Here is a 17,056-nt window from a genome sequence, read left to right on the forward strand (position 1 = left end):
GACACCACAATCTAAAGAAAAAATAGTTCCTATGAAGAACTGCTGACAGTGGAGTCTGTGGATTATCCTGAGTAACCAAGGCACTGTTTTTAAAAAGAGAGGCTCCTTGTCACAAATCAGATGTCTATGGGTTTTTTTGGAGTTCCACCATGAGAAATCCCCCCCTGAACCTCTGGGATGGTTTCATTTAAATAATTGCTTGAGGCCCAGAGAAGTAAGATTATGTAATAATTTATAACAAAAAAAGAGCAAAAATTAGAGAAATTCCCCCCAAAATAGAGTCAAATTTGTGCAGGAAAACTTTATTTCTTCTTTCCTCTCCCATTAATCATCTCATGACATTATGCTGATACTTTAAATACATATACTAGATAATACAGTACTTTCACTTGGTAGGATTTTTGAATCAAGGACTACTTGTAATGGAGTGTTTTTTCAAGGCTGCATTAGTACTTTTACTTAAGCAAAGGATCTGACTACTTCTTCAATCACCGCATAACTAGATACCACAAGGAATTAGTTTTGGGTGAACAATCTATAGGATACCTAAGAAATGTACTCAGATACGATTGAAAATATTTTGTGACTTTGGATTTGAAATCATAACTGCCACTATCAAAAAGATCTCCTCCTCCATCATGTTGTTGACACAAGTTCAGTGTACTGAGCTATTTCTTTCTTTCTCTTCATTCTTCGTCAGATCTGACAGTTAGCACGGAAAGTGATGAGGCTTTGATGCAGAAACATTAGTCAGAGAGCGGATGGGTCCTTTGTGAAAGAGCTGAGCATATAAACAGGACAGCAGCAGACTGGTAGAGATTAGTGGGAGGGGGAGACAGGAAGACAGGAAGATGTAACCAGGTAAGGAAACAGTGACACAGAGGATGGGCAGAGTGAGTGAGAAGACGGAGAAAGAAAAAGAGAGAGAACAACTTGAGGAAGTTAACAAAACAATAGGAGAACAAAAGACATCATATTGAAGGTAATAATTATTTGTTTGTTTTTTTGTTAAATTTACACCATATATTAATGTAACACCTTATTTATGATACGTTTTGTTGCTGCAGTAAACATTACAGAACATGCCCAAATTAGTGTTTGTAGTTGACAACTTGATGTCTGTCATTTATTTCAATATTTTCTACATTTTTCTCGATAGAATGGGACTTGTGCAATACTGTGTGGTTGTCCTGATGTTATCTGCACAGTTGGTGCTCACCTCTCCGCTGGTAACAATGTTCCTTCCTCTTCAGTTTATCCACCTAAATCACTGTATAATCTAACAGAAAAGCCTAGGGTTGTTTGCTATTCAAATATATCAAATGGCTCAAACAGCCAAACGTATAAACATGACCTATGTGATAAGTTGTTCAGGACTTTGCTGCACTATTATAGTGGTTCATGTTTACTTGTATTAATGTGTTTACAGATAGAGAGGACTTATGACATCAATGGCAGAAAGTGTAAAATGTGCCCTGCGGGTAAGAAAATCATGATTCTTGCATGAGCTTCTGTTATTTCTATATCTGTTTTTCTGTCTGTTCCTAATTTGGCTTTGACTCACTGTTTGTAATGAATGAATCAGCAATGATTAATATTTGGAAATTACTATGAAACACTGAGACAGTATAAGTTTACATACAGTATCTTTCTCTATCTGTGTTTTTTTTATTTTTTCAACGTCTCTCTGGCAGTCTTGATGAAAAATGACGCATACTGCATGCTGACTTTGTGCTGTACGACCACATCCTTCATTAATATGCAGGCAGAGAGAGCAGGCGCTCTCCGCTCTCCTTGTCATCCGGTTGTTCTCATTTTTTTCTTTCTGTTCTGTCAGGTGAGTATCAGAAGTCGTGCACTGAGTGTCAGCCCTGTCCTGCTGGCACCTTCACAACTGACTGGAACCTTGAAGATAGCTGTCATCGCTGCTTTGGAGACTGCAGACCAGGTAAAGAAACTATGAGTCATTTCTACTAACTTAACAGTTTCATCCGTCCCTGTCAGGACTGCAATGATAAGCAGGGACCTTTGGGTTTCTATAATAAACCGAAAATATATTGATAGCAACACTCGTCTCTTTGCATTTCTAGAAATGCATTTTTGAAATGAAGTTTTTGCTGTTATAAAAATAACTAAAAATTGCCACTATTTTCCTCTGTCTCAGATTATCATCTGAAGGTGGTTCAGAACTGCACCAGCACGTCCAATATAAAGTGCGTCTGTGAGGCTGGTTTCAAATGTGCTGAGATGGTCCGGTACACAGAGAACTGCGGGTTCTGTAACAAGATCCAGGAAACAACCACAACTGGTAAATACTGATCAGTGCAGACTCTCAACTCTGGCAGATGAGACAGGGTTCAACCAACAGGGGGCCTCATCATTAACAATCATACTTCTGGGGCTTTCACTGACTGTTAGACGTTGACAAATAACGATACCAAAGGCCACACATCAGTTATTTACACGTGACAGTAAAAAATGTTGTCAGTGCTCCGATCTGATCTGTGGGGATTCCCCTCTCAGTGAGATAAACAGTGGTGTAAGGAATGTTTAGATCCTCTGTTTAGAATAATAGTAACACAATGTGAAAATAAACCATTACAATTAATAGTCCGCCATTAAGTTCCACTTTAGTAAACATAAGCAAGTGTTAACAGGAAAATCTACTCAAATATCAAAAGTAGTTGTTTTCATTTTGATGAAAGGTCCCTGTCAGAGAGCCATGAATATGTACATCTCGAACACTGGTGATAAGAAATAATGAAACATTGAAAATCCCCCAAACTGTAGATATATGAAATAAGTGACATGAAAGAAATGAAAGAAATGTCATGCTCTCTGATCAATTGTACGGTTACATGCAGGTTGAGAAGATTCACTAAAACTCTTACCCCTTCCAAAACAAGTCAGTACCACTCCCTGATAAGGCACCATTTATAGAGGGTTTATAAACTGTAAACTATTGCATTATTAATGGTAAATAAATCATTTGCTAATGCTTTACAGATCAGTTATAAGCCATTAATGAAAACAACTTTTGGGTTGCCAGATTGTGGAAAATTCTTCTCCAGCACAACACTTTGCTCCTCTTTTAAGTGAGCTCTTTAATTCACTGGGGAGACCCCTCCTGTTTGACCAGCTGGTCACACTCAACGTATAAGTTAATAAACGATTGTACCATAATAACTCCACAGTTGGTAATGTTAATAAACAGTTTATTAATGGATGTCCTACAGCTTGTTTTAAGAAGTGGTCTTTTAAACTTTGTTCTTTTTTTTCTTTTTTTTTGTGGTTTATGCCTAGTGCCTCACCCCCTGGGCCACCAGGATGCCCCAAATATATGACTTTTACTGAACAACAGTTATATTTGATCTAATTTCAAAAAGAGGAAATGTAAAATGCAAATAGTAAAACTCGTAAAACGGAAATCCTCAACTAATTGTTTGAATTTTTTTTGGCTTAAACTGGCATTTCTACAGAAAGTAGCTGTAGGTGACATGATATGAGGAAAAACTGTCCATCATCTCATTAACCAATAAATCTGCTCACTGTCTCTCACACCTGTGGACCTTTCTCATATACCTGTATATGATCTGTTACTGTTACTGTAACTCTTAGGCTGTTACCTACGCATGTCAGGGAGATTTTGTTTGATCCTGTGTTTGTCCTCTGAAATCTGACACCAAACCTGTGACGTTTTTGTTCTCCAGTAGGAACAGTTGTGACATCAGGAAATGATAAGCAGACGCCTTCCTCAATTTCCTCAGGACATAGCAGCACTTTTGCCAAACCCTGCCGATTTCCCAAGTGAGTTGTTCATTTCCCGAGATACAGTGCATAATAAATACCTCATGGAGTTTTAAAACTCTAGATTCACACGACACTCAAAATCTGGATGACTTAAAATGCTCTCAAAGTCACAGTGTACAACATTAGGATTGTTTTAGCATTTGGTGCAGATATTACAGATATCACGGACTGTCTTTGTCCCATATTTGAGATACTCAACACTTATTTAACACTTCCCCCCCATATCTCACACAGATGTGACCCTCAGTCAGTCCCACCAACACCCAACGCAGGTGAGTGTGTATGAGAATACGATTGATTTGTATTGTTTTGAGACACAAAGACCAATTTTTAGACTTTACCTCTAGTGCCACCTGTAAGTTGACATTTATGGCTTTTAGTAAAATACCTAGGCAACTACTGGGTGGATTGCCTTGAATCTGGCACAGATATCCACGGTGCCCAGAGGATACATCCAACTGACATTGGTGATTCCCTGACTTTTCCTGTAGCACCACTAGCAGGTCAATTTTATTTTATTTTTTACCAGTGTAGTGAAACGTCTCACAATCTATGGGGTGAATTTGCACAAAATTTTGTACAAATATTAAAGGTTACAAGATGATGGATTCTAATGACGTTGGTGATCCTCTGACTTTTCCTTTAGCGCCACCGACAGGTTGACATTTGAGGTTTAGGGTGAAATATCTCCACAGCTGGTGGATGGATTTCCACGACATTTGGTTCAAACATTCATTTTTTGCTCAGAATCAATTGTAAGCTTTTTGGTGATCCTCTGGCTTTGCCTCTAGCACCATCTTCAGGTCAAAGTTCTAATTTGTCCAACTGGTTTATGACCAAATGCGCACACGCAAAACTGGTGACCTTCCTTGAAAATTAGCAAATGTTAGCATGCTGACAGGCTAAACTACATTGGCAAATAAATAAATATTACCTGCTTCGCATCGGATTGTTAGCATTGTCACTCAGCACTCAGTTGGCGTTCAGCTAAAATCACTGTTCTGCTCGAGTGCAGCCTCACAGAGCCGTGAGTGTGACTATAGACTCTTAGTCTTGTTTCTTTCTCTCAGACGTGACGAGCAGTAAGCTGGCAGCCATCTTGTGTCCAGTGGTTGGTGTGGGATTTGTAGCCCTTGTGATCCTGTTTTGCGTCCGTCGCCCAGGAGAAGAAACATGTTTCAAGCAAGGTAAGATGGTGTTTCCATCCAGGACAGGGTCAGTGTCTGGTGTCTCAGTTAAACCTTTTGGCTCCATCACTTCTGGGAAACAATAAACATTTTACATGTAAGAAGTGTAGAAATTACTGTGATTAGAGATTTGTCATGAGCACTTCAGATGTTCTCGTCTGCTAGTTGCTATGTAAATTATATACATGTTGAATCATCATTTGTGGACATGTGTAAAGAAATCCCTTACTATTACTCATTTCTTAATCTACTGTTTTTCAGCTATTGCAAAGCTGTGTTATGAGGTAAGTGTCTAAAGGATTCTGGTTCTCATTATATCATGTATTTACATATATGGCATCAATTATCCTTTGTTTTCCCCAAACTGATGGTCATGTTCTTCTTTAGGGAAGGCGAGATGCTTCTCACAAGTCAAAGGAGTCAAGTCATCAGTTTCCCAGAGACTCATTCAGTGCAAAGCAGCAGCCACCATCCGTTTCAGCAGCCAATCTGGGTACTGATTAGTGAAATGAAAACTCTCATGTGAAAACGTTGACTCGATCACTAAGAAAATAAAAAAAAGAGTAAAAGATGCAGCTGTGTTACTGTTATGAGTCTGAGTTGTACCTACTCTGTAAACTATATGTTACTGCACCTCTGCAGTTCAAGTAAAACATTCCTCTATGTGCACTCTTCACTTGTTAATGTCTCTGTAGGTCCAGTCCATGTCCACAATCCAGGGACGGTCATCTTCAGCTTGCTCAGCCAGTTTACAGGGCAAGTTGGTCCGACAATTGAATGTGGCAAGACGGCTGAGAGAGAGGGCAGTGAAGAGGAAGATGAAAGAGACTGTCCTGTGTGTCATCCTACATCCTCTCCCAGTATTCATCTCTCTGAGGAGGAGAGGAGTGGAGAGATTGACAGCATTTTCTTCCCCTCCCAGGAGCAGGGGAAGGACTGCCACGTGTCCAAGGAGGAGGAGTTATGATACATTGCGAAATTCCCAGAGGATTGGTGTTGGTTGTTATGACCGTGACCGTAACACATTCTTTTAAAGGAAGGTATTGTGAACCTGTGAAACTACAGATGAGTGCGGAACACACTTCATCTTCCTCCGGCATGCCTCTGGCACACTATGGTGACATTATTTCCTGCAGGTTCTGGGAAAACTTGTGGTTGGTATGCACCAGAAACTTTAATTTTGTGACAAACGGCTGGAAGGTGATTTCTTTTCTAAGTTATAATTTAAGAAAGACTGTAAATACTCTTTGATAAGCTCTGCCATCTCTCTTGTAAGTATTAGACCTGAATGTTAAATGTTTTTCATAAATATTAGACATTTTAATTACAATAAAATTTTATTTTGAATAAAAAAAACTAAGTAGAAATGTATGCAAGTTACAAAACAACTACAGCAAAAAGTCTATTTATATAACCACATATAAATGTAAAAATGTGAAATATCTTTGACTTTTGTGTATCATAGTACATACCACATTTTAGAATCACAGTGAACAATTTCTAACTCATGCATGTCACAATGTCCCATTCTGTATTTTCACTTTCTTCCACATTCTTTATCTCTGTGTTTTTATACACTTTTCTTCATCTTTACGTCTGAGACGTCAAACAGTCCTGATTCCTCTCAGGAAACCATATCAGTCTTGAAACATAAAGTACACCCTCTGTGGTTCCATTTCCCAAAACGGGCCGGAGTGATGTTTGGTCCCATTAGTCATATATGTCCAATGCAACAAAAAGACATTTTGCATCAGCTATGCGTTACTAAATGTCCACCTGTCAAATTCTTGCTCCTCCAAGTTCGGGCTCAACGCCTGTCGCGCCTGGTCCTTAACTCATACATCAATAGGTTGGTCACATTTTCCACACACTTCCTGGACAGGCTTGGATACCTCCTCATCCTCGGAGCATGGTGGCACTGGTGCTGGTTTGTCAGGCAAAAAGTATCCCTCACAACAAGAGACTAGGGGGAGGTTTTTGTGGAAATGAGATTAAAATATGAGGTAATGATCACTTTAGATATTATAAAAACATACATTTATTCACATTATGAAATGATAAAAGTACTATGCTCAGTGTACTTTCTGTATTTGTATATTGCTGGAGTTTTATAAATAACAATAATCTACTCACTGTGCTTGGACCTGATCCAGTGCAGAAAGGGCTTGATTTTTGTTACGACAACGAATGCCAATCCTGTACAAAGGAGGGCATTTAACACCAGGAACCACGCTGTATCTGTAAAAATGTATCAAAGAGACAGTTTTTTGTATATGCACAACCACTGGTAGGAGAGTTCAGTCATTTCATTGGCTGAGAACCATTAGCTTACTTTACCTCTGATTGGTTTAGTGAAAGTTGGGAGGGTGTCAGTTGTGGAGGCTGAAAGGAAAAGATTTAAAAAAAAACAAAAACAAAAAAACTTATGAGCTCAGTGCAGGCATTAATACTTCAACTATTCATGGAGTCCCTTATTTTTAACACTGGACAGCAAGTCTAGATTTATTATCACATATCACGATTTACAAGTAACCCGCGTCAGCTTGTGTGTACGTGTGTACTCCATGGATACTGCAGTGTAAACATACAGTCACTAACTGAGGGCATAACACGAAAAGAGTTTATCGGCATGATTCTTTGGAATTATTTTGGATTATTTTTAGTAACTACATCAGTGCAGAACTGTTTCAGATTAACAACCACTCTGAAATGTTGTAGTATGTGGCTGTGGTTACCGTAATGCCTGAAGTGCCACAACACATTGCCAAGGCTGCAAACAGTTCTGGTGAATTTTATTTTTTCTCCTATGAAACAATTAATAGCTTTGGTCGAACAGTGCGATAAACAGGGACGTAGCTAGGAATTCTGGGCCCCTTAAAAGAACAGTGACACTCTTTTAATGGAGCCGCTGGAGGGCCGAATGACTGAACAGATGGAGTAAAATATTATGTTGTGCAAAAATCATCATGGTCGAAATCTATTACAGAGTCTAAATCTGCATAGTAATTCTGACAGCCGGAATGAATGTCCTTTGAACCAGTATTAATAGATTTTTTTGGCCACTTTGGGAGTGCCTAACAAACTGAAAAACTGACAGATTATCATCTCAAAAGTTAGCAAACAGTTGCTTATTTACACATCCAGCCACACAAAGGAACATTATCATTTTTTTTGGAGTCATGTGTCATGTATCTCCTTCCCCTTTTAGCTCTGTTTTGTTTGCCACTAACTTCTGTGAGAAACATCTGGCTCTAGCTGCTAAATGCTCCACTATGTTCACCAGATGGTCGCAGACTTTGTCTACAGCCGTTTGGGGCAGGGCAAGAAGTATACGGTTGGGTTTTTTTGAACTTTTTTCACTCAAAACAGCTGCCTGCTGCTTCTGGAAATGATGCTGAGGAGAGTAGTGAGAATGAACTAAAACAGTAAAGTTGCAGTCCGTAAAACCAAAACCTGGAGCTGAAAGATACTAAAATGCTGATAACCAACTGGTGTGAGCATTATGACATTTGCATGACATTTCTTAGGTATTTTTACCCAGTTTGGAGGTGCCACATGTGATATGGGCGAGCTGCTTTTGAACGTTTGTTTGCATCATATATATGAATCTCGTTCCGTCGTTATGTCTTGTTTCCACTTTTCAACATCTTGTTTTCACGGAATAAAACACAAAAATTTTTTGAACTTCTATGATGATCTACGGCTGGCTGTTTCCGATCTCTTATTTAAACCACAGCATTTAAAAACTACAAAAATCATGTTATTGAACGAGGAACCTAGCACAGGCTGAATATCGTGGTTTTGCTGCCCTCCTTTGGTTACTGGTTCAACCTGTGCACTAACATCACAGTAAAGTGTGAGTACAAAAGGCGTACTTCTGACCACACCAAGCAGTGATGGCAGTTGTTGTGCCACAGATGCTGAACCTCAAAGTTTGATGAAAAAATGTATGGTAATATGGTAACTTCTACGGTAACCTTTCATCCTGGTGTAAAGTTGGTTTCCCAGTGTTTTCCATATTATAAATAGATTTTATTTAAGCAACAAATCCAAAAATTTCAGGTTTTTATACTTTGTATTTACTTTGTATTTTTCAAACAACTGTATGAAAATTGATGTGAACGAGCAGATTGACAGATGGTGCATTGGTGCAGACTGTAAAAATGGTTTTCCTAATCAAATATTAGCTTGCAAATGTAACGTAGCAGCTGACTCTCAGATTTTTGATGTCCCCACCCAAAATAAAGAAATTAAACTTGTGTAGACTGCATTAAAACATTTTTTGCTATTTCAACAGGTCTATATGAAATTTGGGTGTATCTTACTTGTAGTGGATGGAGGGATGGGCTGTATCGACACACACTCTGTGCAGGGTTGGTCACTGCATCTGTAGCCAGCTGTACATCTGCACACAGCGTTATGAGTGGCATTACAGTAGAATTTATACTGCATGTTTGCTGTAAAAGCAAAAACAAACAAAAAAAACATTGTCATTGAAAGATGAAGCTGATTCATAATGTGTGTTTTCGTATGTGATGAACACGCACACATACACAAAGGTTGTCTAAAAACATGACATAAATGTGAAGTATGAAATGACTCAGAACCGGGCTATGGCAGGTAAAGATTCTATTTTTAAGTCATAAGATGGTTATATTATCACTTTAGATACCACTTCTTTAGAGACAGACACGTCTGTTATTTCTCGTTGAAAGCGCTATTTCACTTTGATGAAACATTTTCTTTCTTACTGCATACTTCAGTGTAATTTCACAAATGAACAGAAAACTACTTATATGAGTTCCATTGTGCCATAGTCATCACTGGATAGTTGCTAACTTTGACTATCTGGTGACCAATTGTTTTAAATACAATTTTTATAATATTTTATAACATTTGTTTTCATAAAACAAATGTTATAAAATATTATAAACCTACAACAGTGAAAATCACAAATAGTTATACTTTTATGTCAATTAGGGTCATTGATAAGAGACTTCTTATCTTAGTGGTGCGATCTTGCACATTAACTGATGTAAAGGGTAGATAGCTACAAGAATTCAAACAAAAGTCATTATAATCTCAGAAATAGACTTCTTGCCTTGACTATACCCAGTGCTGACAAAAAATATCCCCACAAGTGCCATTAAAATGTAATATTTACAACAGATTATCAAAAAATCTGCAGGTGAGGGGAATTTAATATTACATTTGGCAATGTATATTGATATTCTTTTAGCCTGTCCTCCTCACTGGGAGGCCAGAGGTCACAGTTCACCACAGAGCAGTCAGTCTGGAGAATTTGGAGCTGGCAGGGATTCTTGCCCATTGGGGTGGAGTTGGTGGGTTTGAGCGGTTTGTTACCCCACTCACCACTTCACTCTGCTGTCCCATGGTGATCCATTGTAATATACTGAATATACTCATATACTGGATTATTACTGGATATACAAGCAAATGAAAAAGACAGAAACAAGCGTAAACGTTACAGGTGACTGCAGATTCAGAGCAACAGATATAACTGATGAGGTAACTGATGTCATTTGAAGGGATATGTTATTCTGTAGTAAAATATTAATAATAAAGTTTAAAATATGTGGTGTTGTGCTTTCTTTGATATTCTGTATGCACATCTAAATCCTTGCAAGTTGTTAACCCCCTGACGAAGACCAAAGAAAAACTGAAAAGAGGTGGATCATGTAGTATCGCAAGATACGTGTGTGAGATTTTTGTGTGGGTTGAACCATTTCCACCTGAATTAATTTTCCATAGCCCGTAATTAGCACAAAGCCCCTGCATGTGTAGGCTTAAAGGTTTTTGACATTTTGAACACCCACCTTCATCCCCCCAAATTCAAAGCATTGGAGCTTTAAAGAGCTTTTTTATAAAGGCAGCCAACAAAGAGTTCTGTGTGTATTGACAGATTTAAAAGGTTTGTTTACGGCTGCACTGTTAACATTGGGTTGAGATATGCTTACGCTTTGGTTACAATATGTAAAAGCCACAGTAAATGCTAAAATATTCACTTGCTCAAACTTCAGACTGAGAATCACAAACTTTCTCTCACTTCTGTGTGTTCTCCCTTCAACCTTTTCCACAGTGACATTTAAAAATAAGCGTAACAGGCTGTTTTTGCTCACCTGTAGCAGGGCAGAGACCTGAGTAATAACAAATGACATTTGTGTCTGCTGCTCTTTCCGATGTTTACCTCTTTTCTGTGTTTTTCTTTTTTTCCACTGACATAATGATGGTCTACTTTTTCAGCCTCCTCCTGTTTTTATCAGCATTTGTGGGCTGTGCTGCTGATGCTGGTATCCTTATCATGTCAACATGAACTTCTGCTGCAGAAGCCCACCCCAATATCCTCCTGAGCTGGTTTACAGAGGGTTTCTCAGACCCTGCCTCCCCTCCTCTCTTTCATCTCTTTCTGACTGTATCCCACCATGATACACGGAATGGGAAACCCCCTTGCATATGTGACCTTAGGTTTCTATGGGCAAACTTCTCTGAAATCAACAAGTACAGAGAGAGTTGAGTAACAACTCACAGTCTGACTTCTTTAAGGTTTTCTGCTATAACTCACGCATCACTTTCAAAAGGCAGAGAATGATGCCTGAGTTACAGCATCATTCTTCTCTTGCACTTCTTCTCTCTCCTGTAGTTTTGTGCTTTCTCATTTCTCTCCTTTCTCTGGATCTGTGACTGCAAGCCACCTACTGCTCTTATGATCCTGCTCAGCACCCACTGCTACAATTAATATCATTAGTCCCATTATTAGTCTTATTATTGTTACTGGTTTTATCATTAGTCTTATTACCATTATTAGTCTTATCATTATTATTATTATTATACATCTTTATGTAGAACTTGCATTGTGCTATGTTCTCTTTTCTCCCGCTCCCCCCCTCCCGTCGCTCTCTCTCACGCTCTCTCTGTCTCTTACCCTCTCTCTTTCTCTTTCAACCCAAATGGTCGAGGCAGCTCTATATAAATAAGACTGACTTTACTACTGCTCTGTGTTTCAGCTCGATTTGTTAAGATTTCTAGCATTCTTCTTCTTTAAACATTTATTTCCTGTACCCTGGTTAATGATACACGTGTTATTAAAGCACAAATTGGCAACATAAAGGAGGCTTCAAATCTCCTGTAGGAGCTAGTAATCACCCCTTTAAAACATTCTTGAAACTCTGTGACCAGTGGCTACAGAGTAAAATATCATATACAACGTATTAATAACATTGCTGTTAGCAAGACTGTCCCTGCCGTCATTCTAAACACAGTTGAGGTCTCACACAAACATGGCACTCCACCCCAAAACAAAAGCTGTGAAATTACTCACGTTTTTTGCATTCTTGGCAAATTTTGCAACTCATCTCCACGTTGAAGATATCGATATATCTGGACCCCATGCAAAAGTCACATACAATTTCACAGGAGTCTTCCTGACGCCGAACCATAAATTTACCTAGAAGACACACAGGAATTCACAGTTATAACCTGTCTGCATCAAAAATATAAATAAATATCTAGATGAAAATAAATCACTGTACCTGGTGGGCACTTGTTACAGCAAAACTTGGCTGCTTTTATCGGCCAGGCATATTGTGTCTTATTGCACTGTATGGAAAGCTCAGAAGAGAGGAATGAGAGACTGCAGAGGAGAGTAAAAGCAATATAACAAATTGGCTGCATCTAGGAATAGGGAACAAGTGGTAGAAAGAAAAAAGAGGGTGGAGGAGGAGCAAAAAGGTGGGTAGGGAACAATTATTTATTTGTACAGATATAACGCCAACAGAGAACGAGTGAAACTTTGCACATCGTCAGTTCGTTACAATATTCACACAAGTCATCGTAGACAGGTAATTCATGAATAAATACACACATTTCAGATTTGAAAAATATGTAACGTACATACAGTAGTACTGAAAATCAGGCTTGTACTAATCCAAAGACTATACAGACTTTATATCCTACTGCAAGTGAGATTACAGGAACACTAATGTATAAATCGACAAATAATCAACATGACAGGACAAAGGTCTGATCGAAAGTTACAGCTGAAAATTTCTTGCTAAGGTACTTACAGTGGACGAGGAGGTTAGACAAGATGTAACATGGGACCCTCTGAATATGAGACTGAACAGGGGACCAGAAGTGTGTAAGGGGATTATTCATAAAATGTAAGTGATGACTCATTGTGAAAGCCTAACATTTTGACAGTGTCTTTGAAAGCTCTCTGCCCTACTCATCTCCTTTCTCTGTTTTTGCGGCGACCACCTGGCTCTGCTCATAGAAACATGCCATCCTCCAGCCTCCACTTTTTTCCGCAGGCACCATCTTTCCAAACCACCTAATACTTTCCCTCCCTCTCTTCCTTACATCTGTCCCTTTCTCTCCTTCTTGTAGTTGGTTGACAAGGTCATTTTAGTAAAATATCATATACTACTCATTTAACTCCAAAACACCCTGTTGCTCTTACAGGAAGCTGTTGAGGAGATAAACATTATTCCAAGAATTGGCATTATGATGATGAGCTTCTCTGCAACTTTATGACACACAGGAGTGAGCAATAAAAAGAGATTCTCATTTTAAACTAAATAAGAGGGTTAGGTGCTACCACTCAGCTGTCATGTTGTGCTCCTCTCACCACACTGTTCACCTCTGCATGAGCTCAGTTTTCACAGAAGGAAGCAGCATGGTGAAGGGGCTGCCACCGAGGTTCTGTGTGGCTCTCGGCGAGCAGCAACACTCAAACAGAGTACACTGATGACTGGACGAGAGATGACTGAGCAACTAAATCACTCTGAGCTTACTTGTAGAAAACCTGGTCATGCTTATCTTGAGGTTTCACTATTAGTGTTGCTTGACCGTAAGGATTAGTATGTTCGATTAGAACTTCAGAGAAACCTTTGCCAGGAACATATGGGGGTTCTGATGCAGGTTATAAACAAAAGCTTTTTTTTCGCACGGCCAGAATCACAAAATCTACCCACAGAGTTAGAGCTGGGCGGTCCACCTCACTGCTGGCCTGAAATACTGTGTGAAACTCCGCAGCATGAGTGTTTGCACGTGCATGTATGAGAGGACCTACAATAAGTGTCTGTGTGCCAGATGTGCCAATGAAGGTGTTTGATACAGACAAAGGGCGAGAGAGACAGAGAGACAGAGAGAGAGAGAGAGAGAGAGAGAGAGAGAGAGAGATGTAGACACGTTTTTTTTGTTTGCTTAATGAAAAGGAAGGATGTGGTTTTTTTTAGAGGATGTACTTGTCGTGCTCTGCTGACTGAGCTCTTTCATGAACTATACCGAAAAAAGTCATGTGAGGCTACACTCAGCTGACCCGCTGAATAAAGTCTAACCCAGCCTCCTTTTATTTATTTATTTCTAAATTATGGTGTCCGTAATTACTACTTACTTCATTGTCTGCACGTACTCTATGCAGGAATGCTACAAACCAAAAAAAACTAGGGGGATTTTCACTATGAACCCAAAGCACTTTATTTTTTCCTCTATATATATCTCATTTTATACATTAAATCTATATTAGTTAATAATTTAAAAGTCATAGCTTAAAAACTAATAGCTTTTAAGGAAATTTCTCATGAGTTGATTCATGGAGAGACTGGTAATTATGAAATTTTTTGAATAAATCAGAGATTGTTTAATTGAAAATTAATGTATAAAGAACTATTAAATCTATTCAGTTACCATATTCAGTGTTTTATCCATAATCTATGACTGAGTACCTCAAATTTTACTCTGTTTGACAACTAAAAGTACTCATCAACCAAGGCTCAATTTTGCACCACTAAAGAATCAACTAAGGTGGGACTACGTTTTATGGCTTTAGTCTGACCAATGCTGGATTCTTGAGGCTGATACTGATATCCATATTTGGGAGTTTAAAAAACTCTAATAACTAAATATCAGCTGATAGTAATTTTTAACATATACAAACAATCTTGATATGGATCCCCCAGATTTTTTTTTTTTTTTTTTCGTTGTGACTAAAATTCATACTGAATCTTTTATAGTTGAAAAATCAACTTGTTCTCTCTGTTGGACAAACTATGTAATGAACATGGTTTTAAACTACCCCAAACCTATTTTGGCATTTCTGTCATTCTGTAATGCAATTTCCTTTTATCTGCCAACATGTACACAGATATCGACATATCTGTAGTTGGCCAATATTGGCAGATCTGGATTTATTGGTCTACCTCTAATCATGACCTCATCTTGTGCCCCTGACTGGCAAATTCCTTCTCTCTCTGCTTAAAATTTTCATGATGAATAAATATTTACTAAAAAAATTAAAAGGTTTTTTAAGATCGACATCAGCAGGCTTTTAAGGTTGCAGTAATTAAACCTCAACTTAAAAAGCCTACTCTTGATCCAGATAGCTTGGCTGTTGCAAACCAATTATGTGATTATTTAGATAGGAATGGCGTGTTTGAGGATGTTCGGTTAGGATTTAGAGTACATCTTAGCACGGAAACAGCGCAGGTGAAAGTTACCAACGATCTTCTCATGGCCTCAGACAATGGACTCGTCTCTATACTTGTCCTGCTAGATCTCTGTGCTGAATTTGACACCATCAATCACAAAATTTTATCACAGACTGGAACATGTCATTGGGGCTAAAGGAACCGCACTGGGCAGGACTGAGTCAAATTTTTCGGATAGATTCCAATTTGTTCACGTTTACTATGACTCCTCCATGCACACAAAAGTTAGTCATGAAGTTCAATATTATCAGGAAGCACCATATAAATTTCCATGGCTACACAGATGAAACCAAGCTGAATTTAGCTATGAAGCCAGAGGGAACTAATCAGGTATTCGAACTACAGGAATGTCTTAGACATAAAGGCCTTGATAATCTGTATATAATCTGTAATATTTTTTTACCTCTAAATTCAGACAAAACTGAAGTTATTGTACCTGCTCCTAAACACCTAAGAAAAATATGATCTAATCATATAGTTACTTTGGATGGCATTACCTTGGCCTCCAGTTCTACTGTAAGAAACCTTGGGGTCATTTTGAGCAGGGTATATCCTTTGACTCACACACAAAACCACGTCACTAGGACTATTGTGAAAATCAGAAACACCCTTTCTCAAAAGGATGCCGAAAAACTAGACCAGAGCCCTTGATGACCAAGCTCCACTGTATCTTAAAGACCTCATAGTATCCTGTTACACCCGATGGAGCGCTTCGCTCTCAAGATGCAGCCTTACTTGTGGTTCCCGGAGTTTCCATGAGTAGAATGAGAGGCAGAGCCTTCAGGTATCAGGCTCCTCTCCTGTGGAACCAGCTCCCAGTTGGGGTTTGGGAGGCAGGCACCCGCTCCACATTTAAGATGAGGCTTAAAACTTCGGCCTTTGAAAAAGCTTATAATTAGGGCTGGCTCAGGTGAGCCCTGAACCCCCCCCTCTTCCCCACTAGTGGCTGGGGGAACTCCCATGATGCACTGAGCATCCTCTTCTCTCTTTTTCTCAACAACTCGCGCTACTTCCTGTTGACTTTTTTGTCTTCTCTCTCCCGTTGTCTGTGCTTTTTCCTCCCTCTCCTCACTCTGCAGGTTCTTCTGACTCTGGAGCTGCAGGGCGCAACACCTGTCAAGGCCGCCCACCATGCGCCCGGTTCCCTCCTGTGGTGAAGTGCTGCCGATTGTGGGGGTTGTTAGGTTTCTCTCTTATAATACTGTAAGGTCTTGATCTTACTCTGTGTAGTGCCATGACATCATGTGTGTTATGATTTGGTGCTACATAACTAAAATTGAATTGAAGTGAATTTTGCAAAACAATATAATTTTCTCCTATTCAATTACTACACCCTCAACCATTTTCGGGGCTGTGCATCATTAATTAATGAGATATTAGTGTGAATCCAGGAACGCAGTGTGGGGACATGGACCGCCATGCATGCACCTAGCTTCATCTTCATCTTCATCTTTTCTGACGGTGAGTCACCGGCAGATTTCATGGCGCTCACCTGTTCACGTTTCTCTTCAGACGGTTTTTTTTTTTTTTTCTTCAGAGCGTGTGTTTCTG

The 17,056-nt window shown here is 39.1% G+C and overlaps 2 protein-coding genes across 5 annotated transcripts; one reads left to right on the forward strand and one right to left on the reverse strand.

Annotated features, from left to right (window-relative positions):
* Positions 1–728: 728 nt before the first annotated feature.
* si:dkey-260g12.1 (tumor necrosis factor receptor superfamily member 5) lies at positions 729–6,283 on the forward strand. Its single transcript, XM_040117601.1, has 11 exons — positions 729–982; positions 1,160–1,229; positions 1,430–1,481; positions 1,838–1,948; positions 2,165–2,308; positions 3,711–3,807; positions 4,045–4,082; positions 4,881–4,997; positions 5,259–5,281; positions 5,385–5,490; positions 5,693–6,283. The coding sequence occupies exons 2-11, from the start codon at positions 1,161–1,163 to the stop codon at positions 5,962–5,964; spliced, it is 1,029 nt and encodes a 342-aa protein (XP_039973535.1). The 5' UTR covers positions 729–982; position 1,160; the 3' UTR covers positions 5,965–6,283.
* cd27 (CD27 molecule) lies at positions 4,918–17,053 on the reverse strand. 4 transcript variants are annotated; one of them, XR_005706403.1, is made up of 7 exons: positions 12,548–16,651; positions 12,337–12,462; positions 9,323–9,454; positions 7,335–7,379; positions 7,131–7,235; positions 6,774–6,960; positions 4,918–5,069 (listed from the first exon to the last, which is right to left on the reverse strand). XR_005706403.1 is itself a non-coding variant. In XM_040117633.1 (7 exons), the coding sequence occupies exons 2-7, from the start codon at positions 12,687–12,689 to the stop codon at positions 6,833–6,835; spliced, it is 678 nt and encodes a 225-aa protein (XP_039973567.1). In that variant the 5' UTR covers positions 16,998–17,053; the 3' UTR covers positions 6,375–6,832. The 4 variants fall into 4 exon arrangements, 3 of the variants coding, with proteins under 3 accessions (XP_039973567.1, XP_039973566.1, XP_039973565.1); XM_040117633.1 differs by lacking the exon at positions 4,918–5,069 and adding an exon at positions 16,998–17,053 and having other exon boundaries at positions 6,375–6,960; positions 12,548–12,689; XM_040117632.1 differs by lacking the exon at positions 4,918–5,069 and having other exon boundaries at positions 6,375–6,960; positions 12,548–12,689; positions 16,241–16,651.
* Between the last annotated feature and the right edge of the window lie 3 nt (positions 17,054–17,056).

The sequence above is a fragment of the Xiphias gladius genome, chromosome 22 (genome assembly GCF_016859285.1).
Source record: "Xiphias gladius isolate SHS-SW01 ecotype Sanya breed wild chromosome 22, ASM1685928v1, whole genome shotgun sequence".
Classification (NCBI taxonomy): Eukaryota; Metazoa; Chordata; class Actinopteri; order Istiophoriformes; family Xiphiidae; genus Xiphias; species Xiphias gladius.

Coding starts and splice junctions, on each gene's coding strand:
- cd27 (XM_040117633.1), bottom strand. CDS start 12,689: ATGCAGCCAATTTGTTATATTGCTTTTACTCTCCTCTGCAGTCTCTCA. Junction 7,380..9,322: donor CATCCCTCCATCCACTACAA/GTAAGATACACC, acceptor TTTTCCTTTCAG/CCTCCACAACTGACACCCTC. Junction 7,236..7,334: donor TTTCACTAAACCAATCAGAG/GTAAAGTAAGCT, acceptor ACATTTTTACAG/ATACAGCGTGGTTCCTGGTG.
- si:dkey-260g12.1 (XM_040117601.1), top strand. CDS start 1,161: ATGGGACTTGTGCAATACTGTGTGGTTGTCCTGATGTTATCTGCACAG. Junction 2,309..3,710: donor CCAGGAAACAACCACAACTG/GTAAATACTGAT, acceptor TTTGTTCTCCAG/TAGGAACAGTTGTGACATCA. Junction 5,282..5,384: donor TTGCAAAGCTGTGTTATGAG/GTAAGTGTCTAA, acceptor GTTCTTCTTTAG/GGAAGGCGAGATGCTTCTCA.